Here is an 11,622-nt window from a genome sequence, read left to right as displayed (position 1 = left end):
CCGCTGACCCAAAGGACGTCTGAAATATTCAGAGAGGATGTTTTCTGGCTCCTTGAACACAAAATAGGCACATGCCGTACAAAGGGAGCTCCAAATACCCCATTCCAGATTTTCTTCTGAAGTGACCTACTGCTAAGAGGACTGAGGCTCTAGCGCTGGCTTTACAGGTAACCATTCACACAAGCGGGATGAGGAACACTGGAAAAGCCATAGTCTGGTCAGACTGGACAGCTTTAAGCAGCTTCACGTGATCAGAGTGGTGCAGAGAAGCTGGAAGGTATCAGCGACTGGCCCTTTGTTTTAAGCAGGACATTACAACAAATACTCAGCCTCAAATGCAGACTAACACCTACTGGTATGTCTCTCAAGGCATCCTTCTGCAACACCATCTGTGTTCTGGGTCCCTGACACCGCTGGAGAGGGACATGGCGTCTGGGCTAAGACATCCCTGCCGCCCACCTCCTGGCTGTGCCTTCCCACTGCGCCTCCAGAGCACGCAAACCCCCAGGCTAAGATGAAAAGGTTTTAAGCAGGACTTTACTAAGTGTGAGGGCTGTACAGCAAACCACAGTGACGGCTGCTATTGCTCGGAGCCAGTGGCCTGCGATGGCCGTGGTGTGGGAGCGCTGCGGCGCGTCCCTCCCCGGCGGGCAGCCTGACCTCGCTTGCACCGAGCGCTCAACCTTGCACCAAGCAGCCCTGTCGCACGCTGCTTAGCATCTCTGGAGGGCTTTTTACATCTCTTTTGAGCTGGTATTCTTGGCACTGGCTCTTGGAGCTGTTTCTGCAATGATGATATAAAACGTGGCGGTTTCTAGTTTTGTCATGCCGGGAAGCCCCCGGGGAGGAACGCAGCCCTGCGCAGAGCGTCAGCGCGCCGAGTCGCACCACTTCGGTCCTGCCGGAGCCCTGGGCTGCTTGTCAGTGAGCAACCAAAAAAATCCTGCCTTTGAGTGCTGGCTCCTTTGCTCTTTAGGTTGGGTTTGGGACAGACAGGATTTAGGCTGTGGTCTTGCAGCTGAGGCCCCTCAGGGATGGGGAAAACACACTATTGATCCTGGTACCTCGCAGCTGGTATCAGCACTACATTATTTTCTAACATCAAGTCATTTTAAGTCTCCGCAATGACACAAACACATTGATTAAAAATTAAAACCAATGACAGCTCTCCCACAAACAGTACTTACTGTACCATACTTATTGTATCCTGGGAGGGGAATGAGAAAAATAGCAGAAGACAGAATAATTTATAGTGATAAAATGGGTTACATTTTCATAAAAATTTTATTTTACTTTTTTTTTTAAATAATTCAATGCACTGGCAGTATAATTAATCCCTCTATGAGAGACACAAATGTACCAGTTCAACCAATATTATTTATACAGAGACATTGTGTTTAAAAACAACAAAAGTACATTTAAAATGTTTGTACATAAAGTATTACTGTTATTTCTTTTTTTCTGAAGAAGGAACAAATGTAAACAAAATGCGTAATTGTGCAACACGTTGGAAATACAAAGCAAAACAGGCAAGATACAATTTTATACATATAAAGCAAAAGAAATCAAACTTTTATAACTATACAACATTTCAGTAATTGCTTGACATTTTAACAGTTACCTTGGTCTGTACAAAACAGCTTAACTTATACTTAAAACTTTACAAGAATAACATGCTTGCTCAGAACAAAGACACCTTGTGGAATTGCAATGATTATCGATATGATATTTGCACACATGAGAAAAAAAAGGCTACTTCAATAGTAAATAAAAAGTAAGAATGTAAGGTAAAGGGCTATTTAGTAAACTGTAATCTAATTCCAATAGCTAATTAAGTTGCACTGCAATGCAGAAATTAAATCTGACTTTTGCTGGAAGACCATAAGGTCATAATGTTGGTCTATTTCCAGGAACCAGAAGAAAGCATATATAAATTTTCCTGATATTTTGGTTAATTATACATGCGCGCGCGCGCGCACACACACACACAAAAGAAAAAAAAAAGGAAAAAATAGTATTTGCCACAACAGCCAGAAATGGTGGGCAGGAGAACGCACATACTAGACTACTCCCAACATGGCTAGGTTAAAAAACCAAGACAACTAGAAAGAGCAAACATCCACTGAGTTTGCCAGGATTACTTTTCCCGAACCTTAGTTGTATTTTGCTTTTTTTTTTCAGAAGACAGGAAGCAACTTGAATTGAATTGAGCAATTTTTAAAACACCGGAAGTGCTACAACCAAAGACAAAACACAAACCAAAGGAGTGCTCAAAACCAAAGCAAAAAAATCCAGATCTTTTGACTTGTTTTCATACTCTGTGACGATATGTCGTAGACCTTTTGAATGTGGGTTTTAAAAAAAACAGTATTTAAGATTCAGTAGAAGATATGCAATCCAGAGATGTCAAAAATACAGATATGAATAAATTATGTAATATTTTATGGATTTAGAAGGACTGTCAGCTTGGATAACATGTACATAATTTTTAAGTGTCCTCAAACGATACATATGGCTAAAATTAAACTCCTAATTGCATCAATCTAACATATTTGGTGCCTGATTCTGCAATCTGTGTGCTGAGCACTAATTTACAGTAACTCCTGCGGACTTCAGTGGAGTAACCTGCCCATTAGGATGCTCAGGGGAAGAACGGCAGAACTGGGCCTAGATAAATATTTGCCATAACTTTCAAATGTACAAAACCCATTTGGCTTAGAAAAACCACTTTAACCTGCTGCAATGTCTTTGAACTGAAGAACAGATTCCATTTCTAGACTGAGAGCATTTATGATATGTTTGAATTTATTTGCCATTTTTTCTATGCAAGCTAATGCTGATGCCAGTAAATATTTAAACTCAGAAGTAATGAAATTGCAACATGCCTTTTAGTTAAAACCAAATGCAAGCCTAGGTGGCAGGCAGAAATTCCCCTCCAATTCTTTTAGCAGGGATTATCTGGTGCTGAATCAGAATAGTTCAGTATATACTCAGCTTCAGTATGTATTTATAAAGCTGCACTGGGGCATGCAGCACTGTATGAAAAGAGAGAGGATTAATTTTTCAGCTGGTGGAAATTAGCACTGACATCTACAGAGCTACTTCGAGACCCATCAGCTGAAGCTTTGGCCCACAGTCATCAGAAACGTACAACCATTGTTCACTCCATATGTAAAAATCTCAGCGGTGGAAGTGCAGAGTGAAAGTGTAATTGACATCAGACCAAAAGCTGCTCTGTTAGCCTAGTTCCTGATAACGCTTTTCCAGACTACGTGATCTACAGCAGTTTTACGATGTGCTCTATACTGCATAGCTTTGCAAAGTACAATATTTCCTTACAGGCAAGGATTATGGTACATTAATCATTTCATTGGCGTGATCAGTAAAAAAGGCATCATGATAAAAGCTTTGGGAGTTTATCTGCATAGAGATATATTGGCAAAAATTAGCGCGGAGTTAACGGGTTTGCTCCTCATTATGTGCATATTGGATTAACTCCACTGAAATCAGTACTCCTATACCAGTTTACACCTGTTGAGGAACTTGTACTCTACACCTCTGTCATAAATAAAGCTTGTGTGTTGTTATCCACTGTTCAGTTAATACCATAATTCAAGGTAAATGCCTCCTGCCAGTGGGTCAAAGCTTCTTCATGTCCATAACTCCATGTTATTTGTCACTGAAGTCAATGGTGGTTTCCCTGAGCAAGGGCTGAGTCAACATATAGTCTGGTTGAAGAGCAAGTCTGTTTGCAGTTATTCCAGAACTAGTCCAGAGACCTTGAACTAATTTCATTGGAGTGAGTGCTCAGCCAGAACAAAAATGGGTGTAATTCCATTGAATTAATTGGGTTAATGCAACTGAAATTCTGGTCCAATAAACTTAACTCCGGTAATGCTATGTCATTTTTATTAGCCAGCGTCTCCTCTGATAAACAGTGCTTGCAAGCTTTGTATGACTTGCATGATTGCCATATGACAGCAGAATTTGGTCCCATGAATTCCACAAACTGAGCCAAGTTACTTTACACTTGCTTAGCTCAAAGTTTGGTCCATTGTAGTTACTGTTGTCCATTAAAACAATGAAATTCACTTCAGAATCTGACTTTCCTTCTAACTCAGAGAAGGAAATAACTGAGTAGAAATTAGGGCTATCTCTACTTGATGAGTTTTTCAATGGAATTACAACAGGGTGATACTCACACAACTGTGAGTAAACTTACATCCAGCACAGAGAGCTTACAGAGCTTACATAGAGGGGAACTCAGTTAAAATAAAAGAAGAAACCAAGTCTCAAACAGCTTTTACCACTGGCATCAGCAGGACTCTAGCTGAGTCCTGTAAGCACGAGTGGTCCTGTGGATAATACAATTCAAATGGCAATTCTGCATACAGTGAATATTGCCTTCGCTTTATGTTACTGCGTGCACCGCTTCTGGCAACTCATTTGGTGTTTCCAGATGCAGTGCAAGTGCAAGCGAGTGCTCAAACCCAGGTCCCATTTGCAGCCACAGAGGACCAATCCCTAATAGCAATGCAGAGCTGCAGCTCTCTTGCACACAGGGGGTGGGGCTGGGGTCACTCAGTCCTGTCAGGCACAGCACTGGTCCCCCCCCATGTCTCCTGCACACCAGTACTGTGGCCAGGACTATGTGGGGGTTCACACTGCGCAGACCTGTAGTAGTCCAACACCCTGAGCAGACTGGAGGGCTCAGGGAGCTCTGTGCGGCTCCACAGCCTGTGGTAGGCAAGGGCAGGTTATTTTCTGTGGCCTCTCTCCAAAGCACTGAGTACACCCATCGCTACTTGAGCTGGCCACTGGGTCCCTAGGCTTGGTCCTTGCTGCAGTTGTAAGGGACAAATGGTTTAACTCTATAGTGACTTCAGGGCCGTGACAAGCATTAGCTCTCTGTGACATGAGGTGGCACCCTGAGGTGGATTAAGGAATTGGATCGGATGGCGCCATATTTGGATTTTATAGGGTATCATGGTATAGGTGTTACTTTGCAGGACATATCAACAGTAATATCAACAGAATCCCCTTTCCCAAGAAGCACACAGAGGTTAAATTCATAATGCCAGACCACACCAACTTGCCCCAGTTTCTTTAAACCACTCTTCACATCTTTACCATTGCCTAATATGATTACAGTGTCGGTGAGCTGCCTGAGATGTTGCTATGTACCCCGTGATTCTGGGCACAGCTTATCTTCACAGTATTTCTGTTGAAGTGTCTCCTGATGCGGCCAGGTTTGATTCCCATCTGACACCCGTTTTATGCAGTAACTCATCTGCACCTGAATTTGTTCTCACTTCTAGGGCCACAGGATCCCCCTGGCCGTACCCAAGATCTGAACTCAACCTCTTCTGACTTTGACAGCTACCAGCATGGGTTTAAACTGGTGTGAGATGATCAGAATCACTGATCTTGGAAGACAAAAGAAATAGACAAAACATCTTTGAAACAGAATGGCTAAAGTAAAGCTACCGAGTCCATCGGAAAGGCGTCTGACCAGAACACTGTAGAGAAGATGGCTACTCTGTACGTCAGGCAGGAACATTTTGCATTGAATAGCAGGGAGCTTTCGATAGTGAGGGAGAGCTAACTGAGCTTTTAGCCTATACATATAGGCTACAAAATATCAAGTGAGTGATATATCTAAAATATGCCGCTATATCTAGTGAGATATACATATATCTCATTAGACAATACAGAATGCCTATACGCATTGCTGGGTCTAGCAGCCTGGTTATACCATGGAAGTATAGGAAGAGTATTAGAGGAACTGAGCCCTCCCAACATTAACAAGACTTGTTTTATTTGTATTTATGAAAGAGTATGTAAAGTAAAGCTGGAAGATGTCACAAGAAGTGGACTGGTTTCTCATCTTCATCCCCTTTGCCTCACTCCCAGTGCACTCCGGTGAGGCTGGGGAGGTGCTGTGAGAGGCAAAGGCCCTTTGCAATGATCTGTGGGCCTGCCCGTGTATGGGACATTTCTACACTTGGTTCAAAATGACAAATTAATTTTCTTTGTTGACCTGTGAAATATTTTGCCTTTCTTAAAATTTCAAGACACTGGTCTATTGCAAAGGAGTTAACCTTCTGAAAAACAATACATCGACATCACGTTCAGTTTTGACACTGACTTCAGGGACCACAGGACCAAGATGACAGAGTTGTTGCTACTTTCTCTTGTACCCTCATTGCCTGCAAGGACACAATAGATGCTAATAGGACTATACACAAAGTACAGAGGAATGCTTCAATAATTCTGCTCCCACTCAGCAGTGGTAAGAGTGTTTCCTCTTTAAGGCTACTGCATCTTTTTTCCTGTGCTATGAAGTAAAGAGCATGGACTTTCTGTTGCGAATCAACATCCAAATCCATACATACGTGCACACACACACGTGCTTGCTTCAATACTGCGTGTAGTAGTTTCTCCTGAACTCGAAGCAAGGTAGTATGTTAATACCTAAATCAGAATCCGTTACCAGCCCCATTTTTGCAATCTTTTAAGTTGCACTCACAAACCCGATCATTGAATTTAGACAGCATTATATACTGATAAAAGTATTTATTCTCTGAAGTACCTAAAAACTTGTCAGTGAATCTAAACTGCCATAATGGAAGAACATCATAAAACCTGTGAAATTAAAAAAGCACAGAAATTAAGGTCCAGATTAAATTTCACAGATTTTGTTTCTTTAGGAGGAATGAAGATCTCAATCTTTATTCTTAAAAAGCCCCACACTGAAATCAACAGACCTGCCCCTATCTTTTACAGGAGGTCATCTATGAATGAGAAAATATATTCACAGAGAGACTATTTAAATGATTAAAAGTCCAAAGAATGTGTAAGAAAAAGTGAAACTAAGCTATAAGAAGCAAGCTGGGAAGGTTGCCACCAACACTATCAACACAAAGGCTGTAAGCTAAACCAGAATGACTAAAAAAATAAAATAAGATAAAATTAGATAAAATAAAATAAAAAGCACAAACACTTGGCCAAACCTGGCTATCCAAACTCAGCGTGAATTGTTTATGTTGTTAGTTTGCTAAGACTGGGAAGAGTGATTTGTCCTTTGAAAGGAGCCAAAGGAGCATAGCTGAGATCAGCGACCAATGGGACATGGTCTAGGGGAACATGGCCCATATAGGATACATGATCTCAGGCTTTCCCTTCGATCCCTGCTCTCAAGGACCATGGTTTCCCAACACACATCACATGGCTAGAGATACTCGCAGCACTCAGAGCAGGATATTCTGCCTGCACATTGTCAAATACTTCACTTAAGACCTGCTGCAGCTCTTGACATGGAGGTTAAGTGCTATGTAAATGCCTCACTTGAGCACTTAGGACTCTGCTGCCCTTGGATCTTGTACCGATGGAGCTCCCAAATGCTTGTGTTTAGCCCTTCACATGCTCCCTTCACTGCTGAACTATTGATATTGCTCTAAACCTCCTGAAGCATGGGACACAAATGACAGTGTTGTCAGCTCTGGCAATTTTTTATGAAGCTTGGTGTCCTTCTAAAATCCCAGCTGCAGAAATCACGAGATTACATCACTGTCCCAGTTTATCACTATTAAAAACAAATGTGTCATTTCTGGCCCTTGGCATGCTTGAAAAATGCCTGAAAACATGTCAGAAATCAGTCTCCAAGCTCGGTATCCAGAAGACCATACAGGAACCAAAAAAGTTAATTTAGAAAAACCCCATGATTTGAAGCCAATCTTGAAATTTTTGAGGCTTGGTTCATGACTTTGAATGCCTGAAGCAGGCAGCGTTAAGAGCAGACATAGCAAATGCCCAAGCAAACACATGCTGCATCCCCATGGACTGAAACAAACAAACAATCTCATTTGATTAACTCTGCTGGAAGTAATATTTTAAGGGGTAAAATGATTCTACAAAGATGACATGTTGGCATTTGAAATGAGATGAACATAGTGCCTGTAAAAGTGCAATAATCCTTAATAACTAAACCAAAAGAAGCATCATCCCCAGGGATAAGATGGTAATCGACTCTCCATATTTAATTTTTTTCTAAGCCGCTTTTGAAACAAGCCTGCTAAATAGTAAGTTGGCTTGTGATCCTAGGCTTGACTGCTGGACTTATTATAATCATGCCATCGATTCAGCATACTTTTCAAACTAAGTCATGGGATACAAAATCAGGTGGGCTAATTCCTTAAGCTGTTTAAGCAAAAAATTGTGAACACGGAGCAAATTTAGAGATAGGAGTCTGTTTACTGCAAGCAAGAGGGGAAAGATAATACACTGTCTTCATCAAGTGACTGCAGCTAACTCTTCGAACAGTCTTGCGCCTGAAGATTGTATTTCAAGACATATCTATCCTTCATAAATGCATGGAAGTCTAGCATTTCAGTCTACATTAAAGGAACAAGTGACGACAATGCACTTAATTAGACTGAATAGTTACTGAATCTCATTAGTGAGTTCTTGCAAAAAGAATGGAAAACTCTGGCTTATGACAAAACCACCCCAACACTACTTCACCTCAAGTACTCACCCTGTTCGAAAAAATAAAATAAAATAAAATACTTCAAGTGTTTTGTTTTCTTTTTCTTTAAAAACAACCAACCACCATCTTTCATCTACATTTCTGAATAGTTCTCACTGTCGTGGTTTTATTCATTAGCTACTGGGGCCAGAATCAGCGTGACAAATGCTGTCAGATTCACATTTCAGACATGTTACTGAAACCCTCAGAGAGCAGATAAGGGTGTATCGACCACTTCAGGAACAGGAATGTGCAGATAATAAAGGATGTGCATGTTCTGCAAATGTCCTTAGCAGACAACCCTAAACTGGATGATTCCTCTAATGATGCACCTTGGCTGCATTTACAATACAGAATTGTGGAACAAAATATTAGGAATTATTGATTTTTAAGAAAAGGTGGTACTACAGGGAGCTAATATACAACAGCTACAGTAATGTTTGTCTTAAATGTGCATTGGGCAGAGTCCTTAAACTGCTCTTATTGCAAATATGCAAGGCCTGCTCTAAAAATCATAACAGTCTGAACCTTTAAAATGCAAATTTGTCCTATTTATGTGGTCACAACCCAGTGAGTAGAATCCAATAACTCACCAGATTAAAGGATATACAAGATTATATAGCAGAAAGTAATTGCAATTAACTAATATCTGGCTGGCATTTAATACACATATTGTATTATTCCAATGAGATGAGACAGAATAATATTTACATTGCTATGAGCATTTTCTGTTTATAGAAATGGAATTTACAGTTCAGTAAGGTATGCAGGCGTTATATCAAGAATGAGATGAGACCGTTTAAAGTCTTGTGAATTATTGATATAAATTCGTTTTGTTTTGTTTCATGCACCAGCGCTTCTTGCAGTGGTACCAGAAGAGCAGTGCAGTTTATAACAGGGGAAAAAAAGAAGAGGAAAGAGCAAATGTGAAATGGTGTAATTTATTCACAATTGCTTTGAAATTCTATCTGAATTGTCTTATTATTATTCACGCGTTAGAGGAATGGTCCAAAACATGACAGCATGGGTAAACAGATGCAGAGCTTGGAAAATAGGTAATCTGACAGAAGATTTCATGGCCATTATTAAACAAATGTTATATTGCTTTTGGGTAAATCTGGTGATTTTATTTAATTTGACATTGTTTTCAAGATAGCAAGATAATACTGTTTGTTTCTAATGCTCTGAAATGAACAAAACAGGTGAAAATTGATGCCACATGGAGTTATAATGTTTCAACAGTAGCTGGTTAATTAAACTTCTAGAGAGCTTCATGAAGAATCTGCATACACTTATTAATGGACTTTTACATACAATATAAATGCTTAGAGTGTAGCGGTCCTGTTAAAATCTGCTTTCACTGAGTCACTATGCACGGAGAGGTTGTTCTATGAAGAAAAATCTTGGATAAGTATTTGTTTGAGACTAAACAGTAAAACTGAAAGAAAATTCACAGATTTAGTATAGGAATGGTAGATGAGACTACAAAAGCTAATATTTTGAAATTGCCTAAAAACTGCAATAAATTCTGCTGTCCACTGAAATTATTAAGCCAACAATAAACAGGAAGAATGGAATATCAAAACCTCATTGCATAGTGTGTCATCATTCTTTAATGAGGCATTCCTTCAACCTTTTACCTCTTAACACCTTTGGTGATCTTACATTATGTACCTGTAAGATATTCAATGTTCTCTTTTAGAGATTAAGCCTATAGGAAGTACGAAATCTTAGGAATGTACTGTGTCAGGTAGTGATGCCAGAATTAAGCGTCGGAAAGCTTGGTTCAGGTTCAGAAGATGATTTTGAATGAATAGCTATAACTTCTACTAATTTATTTCAGAAGGGACTTCTCATATATACCCTCAAATATTTAAGACGCTTTGTACTATTTCTCAGGAATCCATATCTTCTCAAAGTGCTTTTTTGTTTTCACTTGAAGGCAGCATGGACTTAAAACAATACTGCAGGGAATGTACCGTTCCATAAAGCACATAAGGATGGCAGGATCCACGAGACACAAGGCATAGAAAATTGTCGAAAATTATTAGATGGTACAACACATACTGCTCTTGAGTCATAAGTTCCATTTATGGTGACTTCTACTTCCAATAGATAGAATATTAAAAAAGGCAATAAAAATGAAGTTACATGAATAAACTTCCAGAAATGAGTGGAGTTCCACCAGTGATCGTCTCTGCGCTGGTAGAGGTAGAAGAATGGGATGTTATGAACAGGGCAGCAGTCACTACAACAAATGAGCTTCAATGCGGAGCCAGTGGAGTCCTTGGCGAACATAACGAACCAGATTGGTCATACTGCTGTGTTGTGTTAAGGGTCCCATCACCGAGTCCAGGTCTACAAAGAATTCTGCAATACACAAGAAACAGAAGTCATTGCTTCAGGCAGTCTTACAGAAATACATGTATTACCATGATTTCCCACCCAGTAGCAGCAGTGCAATTAGTGACTTCTCAAGATGTGGTACACATGAGCACATGGTCAGTAGGAGAGAATTTAAACAAAGGCAACAATATATTTCGACAGACCAAATTAGATTATCCATGCTGGAAGTCAACCAAACCACAACATGGTATGAGTGGTTGCCAATATTCTTCCTCTAGCTCTGATGATCTACACTTTCAGTTTTTCAAGCCTAGGTTTGCTCACTACATGATTTAAATAGCTGGCAATGAACTGTGGCACTTCCTTTTTCATGCTGTACCCTCTCCTGGGCACAAAGAGCTAGTCTGGATCTTGCAAAAGACCTTACTTGCTCTTTTCCCCACCCTCCAGTTTCTGTTATTGCCATTACAGCACTTTTGGCCCTCTGCTCATCCTGCTGCAGCTACAGGCCCCAAAGAATGTGTGTAGGGTGGGAAAGGAGAAGGAAGAGGAGAGATGGAACACAGCAGGAAAATAGCATTTAGGAGATGGGAACCTATAAGGGGAAAGATAAGACAGGTTAAGGCCACTGGGATTCAGTGCTGGGAAGGGTTAACAGGAGGTCACATAATCACAGAATGGTTGGGGTTGGAAGGGACCTCTGGAGATCATCTAGTTCAACCCCCCGCCAAAGCAGGTTCCCCTAGAGC

The 11,622-nt window shown here is 40.5% G+C and overlaps 1 protein-coding gene across 2 annotated transcripts in view; it reads right to left on the bottom strand.

The window, feature by feature from the left end:
• Nucleotides 1–9,271: 9,271 nt before the first annotated feature.
• AFF2 (ALF transcription elongation factor 2) overlaps nt 9,272–11,622 on the bottom strand; it is a 340,529-nt gene continuing 338,178 nt past the window's right edge. For both annotated transcript variants that reach the window (XM_068411834.1, XM_068411835.1), the window contains one exon: nt 9,272–10,897. In XM_068411834.1, the coding sequence (XP_068267935.1) occupies nt 10,776–10,897 (122 nt within the window). In that variant the 3' untranslated portion in view covers nt 9,272–10,775. The remainder of the gene's footprint in view (nt 10,898–11,622) is intronic.

Source organism: Nyctibius grandis, chromosome 13 (genome assembly GCF_013368605.1).
Source record: "Nyctibius grandis isolate bNycGra1 chromosome 13, bNycGra1.pri, whole genome shotgun sequence".
Lineage (NCBI taxonomy): Eukaryota > Metazoa > Chordata > Aves > Nyctibiiformes > Nyctibiidae > Nyctibius > Nyctibius grandis.
This window is presented reverse-complemented; position numbering and strand designations above follow the sequence as displayed.